The 19,373-nt window shown below is 41.7% G+C and overlaps 1 protein-coding gene across 1 annotated transcript; it reads left to right on the top strand.

Moving 5' to 3' along the window:
• Window positions 1-972: 972 nt before the first annotated feature.
• zdhhc4 (zinc finger DHHC-type palmitoyltransferase 4) lies at window positions 973-12,455 on the top strand. Its single transcript, XM_062056105.1, has 6 exons — window positions 973-1,645; window positions 1,743-1,816; window positions 6,327-6,505; window positions 6,574-6,699; window positions 11,722-11,966; window positions 12,045-12,455. Exons 1-6 carry the CDS (start codon window positions 1,523-1,525, stop codon window positions 12,336-12,338), a joined length of 1,041 nt encoding a protein of 346 aa, XP_061912089.1. The 5' UTR covers window positions 973-1,522; the 3' UTR covers window positions 12,339-12,455.
• Window positions 12,456-19,373: the final 6,918 nt, after the last annotated feature.

Raw genomic sequence — 19,373 nt, 5'->3', positions numbered from 1 at the left:
AACAAAAGCACCATGAGGATTCTGGCGGGAACTCTCGTTCAACCCTTTTTCGATTACGCATGCACCTCCTGGTACCCTAGCACCTCCAAAACCCTCAAATCTAAACTCCAAACATCTCAGAACAAGCTAGTCAGGTTGTCAGCTAGTCACCTCACTCCTACCCACTTCTCTAAAGTGGGCTGGCTCAAGGTGGAGGACAGAGTTAAACAACTTGCACTGAGCCTAGTCTATAAAATCCACTACACCTCCCTGATACCGAAGTACATGTCAAACTACTTCCTTAACGTAAATGACCGCCATAACCACAACACCAGGGGGAGCTCCACTAACCACGTTAAACCCAGATTCCGAACTAACAAAGGTCTTAACTCATTCTCTTTCTATGCCACATCAATGTGGAATGCGCTCCCAACAGGTATAAAAGAAAGGGCATCTCTATCCTCCTTCAAAACCGCAATAAAAGTTCACCTCCAGGCAGCTACAACCCTAAACTAACACCCTCCCCGGATTGCTAATAATCAAATGTAAACAATCAAATGCAGATACTTTTTCTTATGTCTTCTGATCGCTCTCTCTCTCTCTCTCTCTCTCTCTCTCTCTCTCTCTCTCTCTCTCTCTCTCTCTCTCTCTCTCTATGTCCACTACTTGCTGTCCATATCCTACCCCCCCCCTCCACACCCCTGATTGTAAATAATGTAAATAATTCAATGTGATTATCTTGTGTGATGACTGTATTATGATGATAGTATATATCTGTATCTGAATCAATTTAAGTGGACCCCGACTTAAACAAGTTGAAAAACTTATTCGGGTGTTACCATTTAGTGGTCAATTGTACGGAATATGTACTTCACTGTGCAATCTACTAATAAAAGTCTCAATCAATCAATCAATCAAAAAGCCTTATATACGATTTGTAATAGGTGCAAGCAAATGTTTTACCAGTAGGTGGCAATATAACATCAGCAGACTGCAAAATAGAACGGCACTGAGTTTTGTTAACATACAGTTTAAAAAAAAAAGTTTTCGTTTGCAAACAGACAAGCTCATTAGTATTTCCACTGCCAGATGAATTAAAAAGTCCACGCTTCAGTGGTGGTGTTTATGGGTGGGGGGTGGCAGGCGTTAGCTGTTAGCTTCGGGGTTAACCACACTGATGCTAAGGAAGTGTAGCCTTGTTTACAGGAAGTAGTAGCATATAGTAAAAGTGAAACAGATTACAACGTCGCTGCATTCAAAAGCGTCAAATACATGTAAACGTGAGAGTTATTATAAATATATATGTTGATTTTAGAGAATAAATAGATTAATGATGTGCAGGCAGTTAGAATATTAGGTCCGTCCGGTTCGCGAACAAGTAGCAATACTCTTGTCAACTTTTACTTCTTATTTCCGTGTGACGGTTTAATAGTTCGTTTTTTTTATTATGTATCTGTGCTCCATGTTGGAAGAAAATGCATATTAGTGGGAACTACCACTGCGTCGCGACACCTGTTGTTTCTTTGAAGTCCTGCCCTGAGACATGGATTTCCTCACTTTGTTTGCCATCTACGTTGCTGTGGTGCTGACGTGCATCGTCCTAGTCTGCAAATATTCCGGACAGAAGCAAACTCCTTTGAATATTTTCCTCAGCTGCACAGCAAAGGTAAGAAATGTGTATTTTGTTGGAGAATGCTGTTGGACTACTTTTGACATCATCAAATGCAAACCTGACCTTTGTGATGCATGTTTTGCCCTGACAGGTTTTTGCACCAATTACTCCAAAATGGCTCCAGCGGTTTTCACAATGGACAATGCACAGATTATTTCATCAAAGGTAGGCCAATATAAGGTTTTCACATAGAGTCAACGTATATTTGCACATTATTAGGGCGATCCAGCAATAATTCTGCATTTACAAACGGAACAATGCTCAGCTTTGATTGTGTTTGTATTTTCTAATGGTGCTAATATGCACTGAATTTCCCCCAGGGATCAATAAAGTACTATCTATTCTATTCTATTCTATTTTATTCTATCATACTGAGAACTGCCTGACTAAAAATTATCACTTGCTGCTGATGACCCTTACTTCAAAGGGAACTGCACTTTGTTTTGCCCATCATTCATAATCCTTAGGTGTGAGACAAGGACATACATCTTCAGGCCTCAAATTTTAACTTTTTAAGGTCAAGGCAAGTGTTGCCTTAAAGGAGAGCCATTTCTCAGAAGATATAATTGTTGATGACTGAAGTGCTGATAGCAACCAAACCTAAACCCCCGCCCCAACCCCCTCCACATGCCACCCCCCGGATTGTAAATAATGTAAATAATTCAATGTATATACTCTGATGATTAACTTTTGTGATGACAGTATTATGGTGATAGTATATATTTGTACCATGAATTAATTAACGTGGACTCCGACTTAAACAAGTTGAAAAACTTATTCGGGTGTTACCATTTAGTGGTCAATTGTACGGAATATGTTCTGTACTGTGCAATCTACTAATAAAAGTTTCAATCAATCAATCAATCAAGCTCATATTTTGGGACACTAAGGCAGTGGTTCTCAAACTTTTTTTTGTCATCCCCCACTTTGGACAAGGGGGAGTTTTCAAGCCCCACCTGCCCCCATCGCCCCAACAGAACGCTAATGCCAATCTTAACATTTTCAAATTTATTAAACATCAAGTAACATCAAGTTTTATACATTCAAACTCAATAACATAAAATAACATCAAGTTCAATAATAAATAAAATAACTGTGCAGCTGTGGTATAACTTGCATCAAGTTCAATATCAAATAAAATAACTTGCATCAAGTTCAATAATAAATAACACAAAAGTGTTATAACTTGCATCAAGTTTAATAATAAATCAAAAAAAGTGTTATAACTTGCATCAAGTTCAATAATAAATCAAAAAAAGTGTTATAACTTGCATCAAGTTCAATAATAAATCAAATAAAAGTGTTATAACTTGCATCAAGTTCAATAATAAATCAAATAACTTGCATCAAGTTCAATAATAAATAAAACAAAAGTGTTATAACTTGCATTAAGTTCAATAATAAATCAAAAAAAGTGTTATAACTTGCATCAATTTCAATAATAAATAAAAATAAAATTGCCACTTTGCAAAAAAAAAAAGGAGGCGCTGTGCATTTGGCAAGACAGGGCGAGTGAACATGAGTTTTACAGTACTCCAGCATTAGTGGCTGCAATGAGCCTGTTTTGCACTGCACAGCTTTTCAAATCGGGGTTGCAGGCTTGACACTGCCACTGTTAAAACCTCATTGAGTTCGGGGCTGAGCTGCCTTGACGCGAGTGCTTCCCGGTGAATGACACACAGTGTGTCCAATGCGCATTTGGCGCAACCCTCTTTATTAGAGCCTGCAGCCCGTTTCTTGACTTTGCCATGGTCTGTGCGCCATCAGAGCAAAAGCCCACACAGTTTTCCCATTTAAGGTCGTGTTCTTTGAGGAAACTGCCCGTTATCTTGAACAGCTCATCAGCAGTGGCTCTATTTTTTATGTATTTGCAAAACAGCAAATCCTCGCACAGTGACACGCCATACACAAAGCTTCCGCTTATCCCCGCCCCCATTAGTTACTGTTGCTATGTCTGTCAAACTTTCGCTCCTACCTAGAAATGTAAAGCCTACAGGAAAAATAAGTAATTTACATTTATTTATATAGCAGATTTCACAGACAGAATCACAAAGTGATTTACAGTGTGTATAGAAAATGAAAGCATAGTAAAAAAAAAAAATCTAAGAATGTAATAAAAAAAAATAAAAAAAATTAAAGTGAAATTTCCTCCCGTTCCTCGCGCCCCACCTGTCATGTCTCTATTCCCCACCACTTTGAGAAACTTTGAGAAACGCTGCACTAAGGCAAGTTAGAAGGGCACCAAGGCAAACATTATTTTCATTCCAGGCAGGGCCTCCAAAGCATGCATGCATACATATACATTTTTTAAAATTCATTATCAATATAAACTTGTCAACTTTTTGTTATTTCATGATGCCTTTATCTCTATGTTTACCTTTTGATAGAGGGAAGTATTTTTTAAAAATGTTCTGTACATGTAGGTGATGTATTGGGACTGATCCATTAAGAGTTTGAGCAGAAATATGTCGTATAGGAATTAACTATACACAATAAAACATTAACAAAATTATGTGTCAAATGGTTTTTAAAGTAATACCTTTGTGACATGAAAAAAAAAGTAAAAAAAACAAACATGGCGTTAATTTTTTGATATCAAAATAAAACACAAAGCAGTTTAAATAAATAAAGTCTAATAAACAAGATGTGTTCTTTTCTAAAGCCCCCTTGTGGTTCAGTACAACAGTTTGGCCAACAACAACAAAAAACAGGAGTGGCAGCGTGTTTCCTCACCTCATTAACTCTGTCACAGCAGCTGATGGACACTGTATTGTCAAAATGAAAGCAACATAATATAGTTTTTCTCATTCGCTGTATACTTTTAGTGTGGGGACAAGTGTATCCAATATTGTCCACACCTTTATCCATCTAAACACAGCAGCGTGCTCTTAAACACACGGCGGGAAGCGATGGAAAAAGACTGTAGCGTCCCAGAAGAGTTGGTGCTACAAGGAATTCTGGGAATGTGTTCTGTTGTGTTTATGTTGTGTTGCGGTGCAAATATTTTCCCGAAATGTGTTTGTCATTGATTTTTAGTGTGGTCTCACTATGTGGCACAGGTTTATGACAGTGTTGGCGTTGTTCATACGGCCACCCTTGGTGTGACATGTATGGCTGTTGACTAAGTATACTCCAAGGGCGTAGCACTGGAGCGAGATTAACAGTGTTACTACTCCATGATTAGAAACCTAAGCGACGAAAGTGCACATGTGTGTTTTCATGTTGTTCAAATGTAATAAACAATTATAGGGTCTTCTGTAATTTATAAAGGAGATGGTATTTCTAACCGTCTGGAATATTTTCTTTAATTATCATTATACCGATGACCATTATATCCCTTGTCCATTAGCAAGGGCGGTCACAGCAATGTGTTGCCGCAAATGTTGGTCAATTTTTTAGGGCCTTATGGCAAATGAGAGGGCGGTCGCGGCAATTGCAGCGGTTGCCGTGGTTAAATTCGAGCCCTGCATCTTTCCCTTTTTTGTGCATTCTATAAATAGTTAAGAACTGCTAGTAAGAGGCGGCTAACACGGCAGGTTGTATGGCTACGATCTATTCCACCGATAAAGCCCTCTAAAACCCTCCAACACTGTTTTATATAAATGCAGTAAGTATGTATGTAGTTTAGTAACAGGCACATTCTCAATCAATCAAAGTTTATTTATATATCCCTAAATCACGAGTGTCTCAAAGGGCTGCACAAGCCACAACGACATCCTCGGCTCGGATCCCACATCAGGGCAAGAAAAAACTCAACCCAATGGGATACAATAAGAAACTTTGGAGGGGACCACCACCGGTGCAATAGATGTCGAGTGCATCTAGTTAATAGTGTGAGAGTCCAGTCCATAGTGGGGCCAGCAGGAGATCATCTTGAGTGGAGACAAGTCAGCAGCGCAGAGACTTCATCAACTAATTCACAGATGAGTGGTACACTCCGTGTCCAGACTTTGAACAGCTAGCGAATCATTTGCGGTCACCTAATAACCTCTCCACGCAGGAGAGGGAGGCAGAGCAGAAAAGAGACGGCAGATCAACTGTTCTAAAAAGGGGTCTATTTAAAGGCTAGTGTATACAAATGAGTTTTAAGATGGGACTTAAATGCTTCCACTGACATTCTGATAACATGATATTTACAGAGTTTTGATCATGTTAAGCATTGCCGAAACTTCTGTTTTATAATTTAGTATTAACTTTAACTAACTTAAAGGCAATACAACAGCTTTATTTTAAGCGGGTTGCAACCAACGTTAATAGCAGCTCAAGCTAATTAGTAGCTAGTCGCTGGCTACTCGCTAGTGGTTGGAGGAGCAGTGTAAGCAAGGCAATGCATCATGAAAAGTAGTTCCTCTGCGTTAGTTCTTATAATTACAATGTTGCTACAGCTTGGTTAATATGCAGGTCATAGCATGTAAATTGAGCGCTGTTGGCATTTTTTTAGACAATTTATAGGCGCAGTACAAGTATCACATGTGTTAGCTGCCTCGTACTAGCAGTTGTTCACTATTTAAAATACACGGAAAAGGGAAAAACGTGTGTTCTTGTCTCACATGAGGATTGTAGCTAATGGGCACCATTTTTTTTTAAAGTGCAGTTCCCCTTTAACAAGTGGGATAGAAAGGCAAATTATGTTCTTTTATTTTCTGTTTTAATTATTGTGTTTGTGTGACTGCAGGAACAACACGTTCATCTACCTGCAGATCCTGCTGGAGGCTGCTGTGTATGCAGAGTTCACCTACGAAGTTTTTGGTTTCTGCAGAGATATGGACACCACCCTGACCAGCCTGTCTGTACCTTACATCCTGCTCGCTGTGAAAACTGTCTTCTTCTACCTCTGCATCAAGAAAGATCCAGGTCATTTAGTGGAAATGAGGGCACATCAAGAATGTCTGCGGTTACATTTTGTTGTTTTACTCTGACAGGCACCGTGACCATGAAGAATGTATCCAGCCAGTTGTACTTGTATCCATACGACAAGAGGCTGTTTCACCCGGGCGTCACTTGCCCGACCTGTAAGCTTATCAAACCTGCCCGCTCCAAACACTGTAGTAAGTTCTTGGTCTGGAAGTCTTTTTATTCCTTGTCGGTTTATCACTGTACTTGTTTTCCTTTACAAATTACCTTATCACTTCTGATTCATTGCCCCAGGATTGAGAAATGATTTATTTAAAGGGGAACTGCACTTTTTTTTAGAATGTTGCCTAACGTTCACAATCTTTATGAAAGACGTGACGACGAGTGTATTTTTTTATGCATTCTATATAGTCAATACATGTGATCAAAAGTCTGCTTACATTGGAGCCTACGGAAGCCGCGCTATTCTGCCTATAAAGCCCGTTTAAAAAACAAACATCCAAACACCTCCATTAAGATTTTATATACATGATGTAAGTAAATATATGTAATGTACTGACGGGCACAGTTATAATAACATTTAATATTTACGTGTTATGATCATTTTAAGCATGCGCCGCTTTAAATAGTTAGTCTACGTTAGCGCTTATAACAGGGGTGTCAAACTCATTTTAGCTCAGGGGCCGCATGGAGATAAATCTATTACTGTCAAGTTCTTCAGGTTTTTTTCACAGCTGTACCCAAACTTGAAAGGGTCAGTTGGACTCAAGAAGGACTTGACAGTTGATAACCACCAGCGTGGCAGTGAAGACGAGGATTAAGGGCCTGAAGTCAAAGAAGCTGCTGTCGCAAAGGGAGGTTTGACTTGAAATTGCACCATGGCAAGCGAAGCTCTTGGGAAAACAGTCAAGCAACTGAAGCAAGAGAGGACCGTAGCCAAAAGTGTCTTCACCAAGCAAGCCAACTTCCTCAGCAGGGCTGCAGATACCATGATAAAGCAGGAACTACAAGAGGAGTTCTGCAAACTTTCCAGTCTGGCGAGGGATGTCGATGAAGCAAACGATGACTACGAGACCGGCCTACTGGTGGACATGGAGGCCAAGTCTGAGGAAGGTGATTAAGTGGAACTGGATATGCAGCAGCAAAGAGACATAGAAAAAAACACAGATGAGTGTGAAGCAAGACTGGATAAAATCCGGAAAAAAGTTCAGCACAACCTTTGGTCCAGATATGGTGAGGACAAAGTCAACTCTGCAATAAATGAGGCAGGGACCGCCAGTGAAGATGTCCGGGGAATGCCTGTGACTGCAATCAACAGAGACGGATATGAGCTGCAGCGGATTGGAGTAAAATCATTGGTCAAAGATGCAATCACAAGCATGACTGAGTGGGAAAGGTGGATTCCAGATGACCAAAGGTCAAGGCTGGAAGGCAGAGTTAAGGACCTGAGGGCACTCAGCAATGTCCTCGAGGCCAGAAGGGCCGAATTCCTAACGGCACAAAGAAGTGCAAAGGAAGGAAGAAGAGGAAGAGAACCCCAGCTCCAACCAACTCCACAGCCGGTGCTGAGAATCAAACCCACCAGTCTACCCAGATTCTATGGATTCAAAAGGAACTTCCATCGATGGCGTAGTGACTGGGAGAAACTGCAAAGACAGGGAGAGCCGACCGGCTCCATTGAAGTGAAGAAGTTTCAGCTCCTGGACAGTGTTGATGAGCGGATAAGCAGAGAACTACGCCTGTCAACATACAATGATGCGGAAGACATGTTCAGAGTGCTTGAAAACAGGTATGGCAACAAAACCACAATTGTCTTAGAAATAGTTGAAGAACTGGAGAAGATTCCTGCTTTAAAATCAAACCAGCCAAGGAAAGTGATTGGCTTAATCCAAAAGGTGGAAAAGGCCCTAGATGACCTGACAGTGCTGGGAAACATCGGAGCCATCAACAACCCCCTTGTGATCAGGTCAATAGAGAGTAAGCTGCCGGACAACATAAAGAGGGACTGGCTTACATTAATGGTCAACCCAGGAAGCAAAGTGACGGCAGACAATCACTTTGACAGCCTCCTCAAATTCCTGAAGACCCAAGAAGAAATCCTGGAGAAGCTAGAGCAGCTTGGTGTAAGTGAAAGGTCTGAGAAGAAACCTACTTACATGGAAAAGAAGTTTGCCTCTACCAGATTCACAGGGAAAGCCGGATGCGTTGTCTGTGGAGATGAAAAGCACCAGGAGAAGCTCTTCTTTTGCAAGCGGTTCAAAGAACTGAAGCCTGGCGACAAAGTGAAAGCTGTGGAAAAGTCCTGATGTGCACATCTCTCAGAATCGATGGCAGTGAGTACTGCTTGCTTGCACATTTGTGTTGATGTTTCCTGATAGCGGGCCGGACTGGTAAAATCTTGGCTTAATGATTTAAAAATGAAGACAACTTCATAGTTGTTTAAATAAAGTAAATCAATAAAACAATTGAACCAATGGGTGTGCCTATTCCGCCCACAAATCCCTCTAAATATCCATGCATCCATCCATTTTCTACCGCTTGTCCCTCTCTGGGTCGCGGGGCAAAACCCGCCAACAATATTCTATTTACATATCGTGACCTGAATACTAACCAAATATTACCGATATTGTTATTATAAGCGCTAATGCAGACAAAAACAATTTTTTAACGGCGCATTGATAACAGAGAGGTAACTAGCTTATGCTGTTGTACTGTGAGCTGGCCGGTGTCCTGCTGCTACTGCTTTGCGTCTCCATCCATCCATTTTCTACCACTTGTCCCTTTTGGGGTCACAGGGGTTGCTGGAGCCTATCTCAGCTGCATTCGGGCGGTAGGCGGGGTACACCCTGGACAAGTCGCCACCTCATCGCAGGCATTGCGTCTCGGCTCGTCAAAATTATTCTAGATCATGCCTCTCATCTGGATAATAGGAGGATTTAGCCATAAATCCAGAAGTTGTTCATCTGTGACATTCAATTTGTGGCGACAAAGACACGACAACCGAAGACGGCCTCTGTATGCAGCAACTTTTCCTTTTAACCCTTCCTGTGGATTATGATGAATTCTTCATCTAAACAGGAAAATATGAACATCCTATCAGTCGTCATTGCAGTTAGAGCAGACATTGTACAGTGAGCGATCGTTATATTATGTTTGTAGTTTGTTTAGCACTTACCAATACTGCTACATGATGCTCTAGTGTTTCACTCAATGTGACGATCTGTCACTTCACCTCTGGTTGTAGTTCCTTGTTTGGTGTTTGTTTCCTGTCGGCGCTCTTTTCCCTCACCTGTTCCTGATTGGCAGCCTGGCACACCTGGTTGCAGTTGCCAATCAGGCGGCTGTTAATGCCTGCCTCGCCTGTTCGTCAGTGCTCGATGATTGATTATGTCAGGGACCTTTTATGACTGCTCCTCCTATTTTGAGTATATTAAAGACTCTTACCTGCACGTCGTTCTCCTGTTTTCTGCATCTTGGGGTCACAACTACCGCAGCCATGCGAGTTCCTCTCCCTAAAGCTGCATCTGGGTAGCAGTCGGCTTTCTAAAACCTATTGATCATCCTTTTTGTGTTCGGGCTCAAAAATATGAAGTCCAGGATCATCATTTTTCCCAAAGTAATCGTTGTTGGCTCTCACAAAGTCTGCATGATTAGCGCTGTTGTTGATGGGGAAGGGACCTGTGGTTCCCATCTCTACGTCGTGGATCACGTCTCAAAATGGCTCTGGAATCTCTGTGAGATTGATACTATTTTGATCATATCTATTTACTCGTTACACACAATCGTTATGAGGGACAAGAACACACGTCTTTTTTTTTTACGATTTTAAAAATGATAAACGCTTGAAAGATGCGGTAAATGGGAGTCACCATTGTAGCCTTCAAAGCCCTCTAAAACAACTTCACTGTATTATATATACAGTGCAAGTCTATATATCATGTAGTAACAGACACATTAATAACAATACGTAATGTGTACAATATTTACTGTATTTGATCATTTTAACCATTTCCAGGACTTAAATGTTTTGCGCATTTATTTCTGTTTCCATAGCAGCACACGTCTGACTTCTGGCAACATGTCTTTTCCTACTTCCGGAATCAAACACGAGTGTGTTTTCTAATCATGGCAGACTTGGTAACAGACAATGAAGACGACTATTTTAGCACAAATGAGGATTCACAACCTTATACTTTTGAAGCTAAATATATACTACTGCTTATAGAAGCGAGCACAGAGGAAGAGTGAGAGTTGGAGCAGACGGAAGCCGGGAGAGGGGGATGAAAGCGATTTTGACGCTATAAGTATGGAACTTGGAGCCAAGCTATTTCAACATAAATGGATTGCTTACCCAAAATCAACAGGAAACATCCCGGGTCAGCTGGACCAGACGAACAACTGTCCATCGAGGGAGTCACTTTAATATCGATCATGATACACGCAACACATCATGCGTGTTGTTTCAACTACTGTACATACACTGTCATACTAACTCAGCTGTGTACAAACCAAATATGAAATGTGGGCTAATACTTTACAGATACTGTAATATGATTGTTCATGTTTTTCAGTCAGTACGAATTAGTGTCGTATTGCATTGTGTTGTGCATTACAAACTCAAACATGTTTCGTGTTGTTGTAGAAGCTAACTTATCTCTTGCAGTAGTTAGCTTTTACAGCTAATACCGAAGCATGCCGATGTATTACTATGATAGAAAAATAGTTCCTCAGTGTTCGCTCTTACAATAACAATGTTGGTGCAGGTTGGCTATTATATGGGTTACGGAAAGTAAATTAAGTATTGTTGACGGTTTTTGAATGCATTTTTAAAGTGATTTAGAGGTAGAATTAATTAGCTGCATTACTAGTCACCTAGAACAAGACAATTTGTATATGTTATAAAGCAAAAAAAAACAAAACCTTTTGTCTTCTTGTCTCTCATAATGATTGGGAACGTTAGGCAAAATTTAAAAAAAAAGTGCAGTTCCCCTTTAAGATACAAAAAAATGCCGTTTATCGATTATTATAAGCTTATGGGAGCGGCTCCACACTGTGTATGGCGTATGTCAGCCAGGGGACTAAAAATAAATAGTGTTAGCCAGAAGTAATTGTCGTTTGTAATCGGTATTAAAAGGCGTCAATCGGCAACGGCGATCAAATCTGCCGATTCTGATTGATGGTAACATCCCCAAAAAGAAGTGTGGTGTGTATTTCAGGTGTGTGCAACAGGTGTGTCCGGCGGTTCGACCACCATTGCATCTGGGTGAACAACTGCATCGGTGGCCAGAACACACGATACTTCATGTTGTACTTGTTCAGCATCTGTGCCATGGCGGGTGACGTTTCCCTCCTGACAGTCGACATGTTGCTTCACGCCGTGTTGCGTTCAGGGCTCCTGAGGGCCAGTTATATAGACGAGCACGGCCAGCAGCAGCCTGCTGGGCCTGTATTTATCATACAGGTGAGTTCTGTTTTGCAATACATTTCGGGAAAATATGTCATCAAGCGCTACATATGTATTTCCTCTTTTACCTTCCAGCATCTGTTCCTGACCTTCCCCCGCATCATCTTCATGCTGGGCTTTGTGGTCTTTGTCTTCTTCCTGCTGGCCGGTTATGCCCTGTTCCATTCCTTCTTGGTCCTCGTCAATCAGACGTCCAACGAGTGGTACAAAAGTCGAGGTTACTCTTGTCAGCACTGCCGCCCGACTTCGACAGCAGATCACCTCTGTGGCACAGCGCCGTCGAGAAGGTACTTCTACAGCAGAGGCTTACTCCGAAATTTGGGGGAGATTTTTTTTCCTCGCCAACCTTTTCGGAAAAAACACACTTAGGAGCCTGTCAGGTTGCATCCCTGATTCAGGACTGCTACTGAGACAATAAACTTTATTTCTGACATTTTCTATGTAAAACATGTGTTTGACCAATAAATGGCATGGTTACAATTCAACAAATAATAATGGCTATTATTTGACATTTGTGTTTGTGTGTCAGTCTGTGCGTAATATTCATTGCAATTTGAATGACAGCCTCACTATCAACCGGATCCCATAGTTCCACTCTTCCTTAAAGGCCTACTGAAAGCCACTACTACCGACCATGCAGTCTGATAGTTTATATATCAATGATGAAATCTTAACATTGCAACACATGCCAATACGGCCGGGTTAACTTATAATGTGACATTTTAAAATTCCCGGGAAATATCCGGCTGAAACATCGCGGTATGATGACGTATGCGCGTGACGAAGTCCGAGTAACGGAAGTTATGGTACCCCGTAGAATCCTATACAAAAAGCTCTGTTTTCATTTCATAATTCCACAGTATTCTGGACATCTTTTGCAATTTTTTTAATGAACAATGAAGGCTGCAAAGAAGACAGTTGTAGGTGGGATCAGTGTATTAGCAGCGGACTACAGCAACACAACCAGGAGGACTTTGTTGGAGCGCTAGCCGCGCTAGCCGCCGACCTCACCTTGACTTCCTACGTCTCCGGGCCGCCAAACTCATCGGGTGAAGTCCTTCGTCCTTCTGCCGATCGCTGGAACGCAGGTGAGCACGGGTGTTGATGAGCAAATGAGGGCTGGCTGGCGTAGGTGGAGAGCTAATGTTTTTAGCATAGCTCTGTGCGGTTAGCTTCAATGGCGTCGTTAGCACAGCATTGTTAACCTTCGCCAGCCTGGAAAGCATTAACCGTGTATTTACATGTCCACGGTTTAATAGTATTGTTGATTTTCTATCTATACTTCCAGTCAGGGGTTTATTTCTTTTGTTTCTATATGCAGTTAAAGCAAGATGCTATCATGTTAGCTCGTAGCTAAAGCATTTCGCCGATGTATTGTCGTGGAGATAAAAGGCACTGAATATCCATTTCGCGTTCTCGACTCTCATTTTCAAGAGGATATAGTATCCGAGGTGGTTTAAAATACAAATCTGTGATCTACAATAGAAAAAGGAGAGTGTGGAATCCAATGAGCCAGCTTGTACCTAAGTTACGGTCAGAGCGAAAAAAGATACGTCCATCGCTGCCTCTCAAGTCATTCACTGTAACGTTCCTCATCTACGAATCTTTCATCCTCGCTCAAATTAATGGGGTAATCATCACTTTCTCGGTCCGTATCACTCTCGCTCCATTGTAAACAACGGGGAATTGTGAGGAATCCTAGCTCCTGTGACGTCACGCTACTTCCGGTACAGGCAAGGCTTTTTTATCAGCGAGCAAAAGTTGCGAACTTTATCGTCGATTTTCTCTACTAAATCCTTTCAGCAAAAATATGGCAATATCGCGAAATGATCAAGTATGACACATAGAATGGATCTGCTATTCCCGTTTAAATAAAAAAAAAATCATTTCAGTAGGCCTTTAATGCTAATAAGACCAAAGGCATTGATAATGCAGGAATAAGACACTGTCTTTAACTGGACAATACAACTAATACTGTAATACTAATGACAAAGAGATAATACAGTGGATCCTTCGTTTTGAAATGTTCACTAAAAATGCACCATTTTTCATACTGTCTCAGTTTTAGTACGATTAAAAACTGGTTGGTGACTAAGTCTCTCAGCATTTTAAATTTTTTTAAAATTTTACTAAGGCTGCATAGTAAGCAGGCACAAAGCCAAATAAAGTTGTAACATGTGATAATAGTCCGATCAAAGTTATCAAGCGCCTTATGGGAAAAAATGTTGCGTCAGCGGGGATGAAACCTACGCAAAGGTTGGTACTTATAGAAACATTTTTTGCGGTGAAGGTTATTGTTCCTACACAGCCATGCAACGCTCACGAAAAATTATTTTTTCGACGCAACATGAAGCTCATACAATAGGAAGGGGATTCATATTTGTCACAGTTTACCTGACATGTGAAACGTGACACATTGGGGGCAGGTGGTTGCACTATCAACTTTAGCCGCCAGATGGCAGTATAGACGGCGTGGCGAAGTTGGTAGAGTGGCCGTGCCAGCAATCGGAGGGTTGCTGGTTACTGGGGTTCAATCCCCACCTTCTACCATTCAGTCATGTCCGTTGTGTCCTCGGGCAAGACACTTCACCCTTGCTCCTGATGGGTGCTGGTTAGCGCCTTGCATGGCAGCTCCCTCCATCAGTGTGTGAATGTGTGTGTGAATGGGTGAATGTGGAAATACTGTCAAAGCGCTTTGAGTACCTTGAAGGTAGAAAAGCGCTATACAAGTATAACCCATTTATCATTTATAGTGATGAATACCTTAAAATGTGTTTTGTGGCAATTCCAAATTTGACCACAGCGTTAAGTTACTGTGCAGAGTGACGCTTCCCATCATACATATCTCCTCATACAATCTTCCTCTCACCCGAGATCCACCCAGGAATGGGGCCTGTTGTAAGCAGATCAGAATCATATCAATATTTAAGTGTTACTTCTTTCTAAACTCCTATAGTCATATAAAGAATAGCTAGTATTCATCCTTCTTTTGAGTCTCATAGTAAGGTGTCGGCCTTCTAGATTGGAATGTGTCAGAGTAGAGATAACTCGGAGTAGTCTAAACAAAGGGAGTGGGGGCGAGGGACAGAGGGAAGATCACGGGACTTCCGGGGGTTTGAGGGGAGACCGAGCTAGACCGGGCGAGGGAACGCGGGTGTGCGAGATTGGTCTCACGTTTGTCCTCTAAGCTTGGAGAATAAACCACAAAATACCAACTACTGCCTGTTGATTGAATATAAACATCAGTTTATTGCCATAAAAAGAATCTGGGAGAGACTAGCAATTTGAATTCCCCATTGGAGGAATGCTGGTCAACGCAACAATTTGGGGGCTTCGTCCGAGATGGCACGCTGTTGATTGATGACTTCTTGCAATCTTCTGGACAGACTCAAATGGCCAATACAAGGTGAGCAGAGCCTTTTTATACAAAATCTGCTTTAGGAGTCTGTCCTGAAGTCTGTAAGTCAAACACTGTTTTGTAATCCCAGGCACAGATTGGTGATTTTGATAGATTGATTGCATTTTTGCCGAGCCTGCCATTGCATTAAAATTGTAAATAAGTGGTCAACTCAGGCCATTGTGTCTCGATTACCGTGACGGGCAGTTTCATTGATGAGTGAACTAATAGTTGGGTGTAGCTTACCCTGGGAATTTGGTCGTCCCTTAATGAGTTCGGGTTGCAAGATCCCAGTGACGATAATAGGGCACTGAAACGTAAGGAAAAGGCTGGAGGCCATTTGTAAAAGGTACAATAAAGACTCCCGGGTTGCAAGATCCCAGTGACGATAATAGGGCACTGAAATTAAGAAAGTATAGACACAATGGCCTTGGAGTTTTACAAACAGAAATGTGATGGCAGCGGGGGAGGAATGTGATGAATCATTACTGTTTAATGATCAATTGAATGGACGGTTGTCGACAATGGAATTAGCAGGTAGAGTAAAAAAAAAAAAGAGAACATTCCTTGAAAGGGTTAAGAGGGAGTTTACAATACTCGAAAAGTCGTGAACTCAAACGTCTGGTAAATTAATAAATGATAAATGATAAATGGGTTATACTTGTATAGCGCTTTTCTACATTCAAGGTACTCAAAGCGCTTTGACAGTATTTCCACATTCACCCATTCACACACACATTCACACACTGATGGCGGGAGCTGCCATGCAAGGCGCTAACCAGCAGCCATCAGAGGCAAAGGCTGAAGTGTCTTGCCCAAGGACACAACGGACGTGACTAGGAAGGTAGAAGGTGGGAATTGAACCCCAGTAACCAGCAACACTCCGATTGCTGGCACAGTCACTCTACCAACTTCGCCACGCCGTCCCAAATTAAGAAAAGTAACTGGAAGTTTTATGGTAAAGTGAAACGCAGAGATAAGGGTAGGTGCAGCTTTTTTTTCTTGTGTGTGTGTGTGTGTGTGTGTGTGTGTGTGTGTGTGTGTGTGTGTGTGTGTGTGTGTGTGTGTGTGTGTGTGTGTGTGTGTGTGTGTGCGTGTGTGTGTGTGCTGCAGGTTGCGCGTGCTCGTGTGTGTGCGTAAGCGTTTGCTTGCTCATGTGCTTACACGTGCGTGTGTGTGTGTGTGTGTGCGCTGGTGAAAATGGAACAGGGTTGGTGCTCGAGAATTTAAGAGTTTGGCGTATGATAAAAGTAAACGGGGATTACGTGGAAAAACTAAATGCAGCTAAAGAACCGATGATTAATGAGACAAATAGGACAGAATAGACTGATTGGTGTTTTGCCTGCCGCGCATGCGCAAGACAATTCAAACGACCCGCCCAGACTTTGACTAGGCCACCGCCCCCTACTCCAGTGAGAAGGAGAGAGAGAGAAAAAGAGAGCAGGTGAAGGAAGATTGAGGGTGAAGAGGATGGTTTGAGAAAATATGGGAAAAGGATGTTTATAACCTTACGTTACGTGAATGGTTTCTAGGAGAAAAGAAAATAGAAACATTGTGTGAAGTGTAAGGAAGAGATGGATACAGGATGTTGTTTGTAAAGGAAAACGAAAGTGAAGAAAAGATGACAAATGAAGGTATTCGTAAATGGTATGCTGTTGATTGTGGTTAGCTGCAAGTTTGTTTATTGGTTTGTTTTGTTGTTTGAGTGAAATGGGAAGAAATCAATAGGAATAATTAGATGCAAAATGGAATAAAACTATGAGTGCGATAGATAATGAATGAATAAATGAAATAAGTTTATTTTGGTCGTATAATCAACAATCAACCATTTTGTGTGAGCAGTTTAACAGTACAGATTAGACAAATTAACAATCATACACATTTACACACAGAAAGAAAAAGAATGACCGAAAAACGAATAGGCGGAAGCCAAAGCTTATATTGGCCTATCCTATACATTCACTGAACATTAAATTACCTGGAACATCAACGTTAAAAGAGAAAGTATTAACCCCTTATTTTGCACGTCTGACCATTTTCCTCTAGCAGAGGGCAGTGCACACCAGACATTTTTGGCACATGACAATTATAGGGGCCTACTTCAATATAAGTCTCTTGTCGATGCATACATGCAAGCTATTGTTGACCTTGCTTTCCCACCTGTACCTCAGGGAGGGAACCTTTGGCCAAACACTTTGGACAAAGTTAACCCTGATATACACGGTGCCAAAAACAACATATGGCAGGGACATTTTAGTCATCCCATGCAAAATTGGGCTAATGACAGAGCAACAAGGAAACGACTACTTAAATTACAGATCGCTGAAGATAAAAAGTGAAAAGAACCAAAAGGTCAAAGATCAGCTAGGGTATATTCAGCAGTGGGTGACCTTGCTTTTGAGTTCCAACAGGTGGAGGAAATAATCCTCAACAGACGTGCGACCAGACGGTTGGACTCGGGTGGTGGACAACACAATGCTTCAAAGCCAGTCTGGGGTAGAAACTGTTTTGGCTGTGACCAGCCTGGTCACTGGAGTCGTGACTGTCCGAACATTTCCGAACAGGAAAGGTTCCGTCGTGCCAACAAACGAACACGAAGGCGTGGCAGAGGACGCCCACATCAGGAGCCCCAGCAGGAAGTACCGACAGGACCCCTGCTGGACATGAGGGTCAACGGCAGCCGCCCATTCGATTCTGAATGCAGAGGTACAAAAAAACTGTGTGCTTCCTCTTTAAAGGTCGAAGGCTTCGCTGGGGTCACAAGAAGGTTACCTGTCACCAAACCACTTCCGGTTCAGATTGCTGGACCTCCTTTACAGACTGTAACCTGACATTCAAATCGCACAGAAGGAACCTTCCTGGTGTTACCTGACGGCTCAACCACCAAGCTGCGACACCACTATCGAGGCTCCTCCAGGAGCTCATACCACAGCCTGAAACAACAGGAATGGCTGACATCCAACTGCTCTAACAGTGAAAACCCTGACTGGCTGAGATGCTTCCGTGTGTTCTGCCACCCGACTCGCCATATGTTATGATTATTTATATATGTTGGAACTCAAGGTGTGGCTGCTCATGTTGACCTATCTTTGCAACAGCTAGCATGGTATAAGATGGACACAATTGATGTCCCACATTGTTCCCTTGCTCTCTGTCTCGCCTACAAAACCAAAGAACTTAGGTCCAATGATAAGACACGGCGTAGCTGCCACAAATTACACCGACACCCAAATTACACATTTTTAATTGTTTAGGTTTAGTCCAGGGTTATGTTAAACACATAACTATGGACTGCACTTTAGACACCTGTAGGCTACGAGGAGCTAGCAGCTACACAACAGCTGAGCTAAAACGACACATTACACATATAAGCATATCAAATAACTATAGTTGCTCATTACATACACATAGTTGCCATGGCAGAAGTCTGATAGAAAGTATTCAGTAACAAACGTGTCCGCATCATTCAACTTTCTACAACATGAGCTTGACTTAATGAATTATTGGGGCCACCAGGTGTGGTAAAAATTCAAAATACTATTGCTAAAGCATCCGCCATAAGGGTAGTATTTTTCTAGTATTGGTGACAATATAAATATAAGCATATTTTGTTACTTTCACCATATTGAATAAGTTACATAAAAGTTAGGGTTTAGTTGAGTTTGAGTTATTTGTGATATCGCTAAGGGGTCCCCTACCCTAACAGCCCAGGAGACGAGAGAGATTTTCTACCTACGTTACTCTTTTCAACTTCTATATTGTATATCCTTGTGTGAGACCAATCCAGTATGCTAAATGGTTCTTAGTTTTTCTTGCTTGTTTTCAGCATAACTATATGTGTCGTTACATTAAGTGAAAAGTTTGATGTTTATCCCCGTTTTGTTACCTAAATTACTCTGATATTGATAGACGAAAGGCAGGATGTTACACCCGACTAGTATTCCCTGACGGACTGGTGCTTGGGCGTGTTCTACTGTCTTTGTGTCTCAGTTCATCCTTCCTGACGA

Source organism: Entelurus aequoreus, linkage group LG08, assembly GCF_033978785.1.
Source record: "Entelurus aequoreus isolate RoL-2023_Sb linkage group LG08, RoL_Eaeq_v1.1, whole genome shotgun sequence".
Taxonomy (NCBI): domain Eukaryota; kingdom Metazoa; phylum Chordata; class Actinopteri; order Syngnathiformes; family Syngnathidae; genus Entelurus; species Entelurus aequoreus.
The sequence above is the reverse complement of the archived record's forward strand: the minus strand, read 5'-3'. Positions and strand labels throughout refer to the sequence as shown.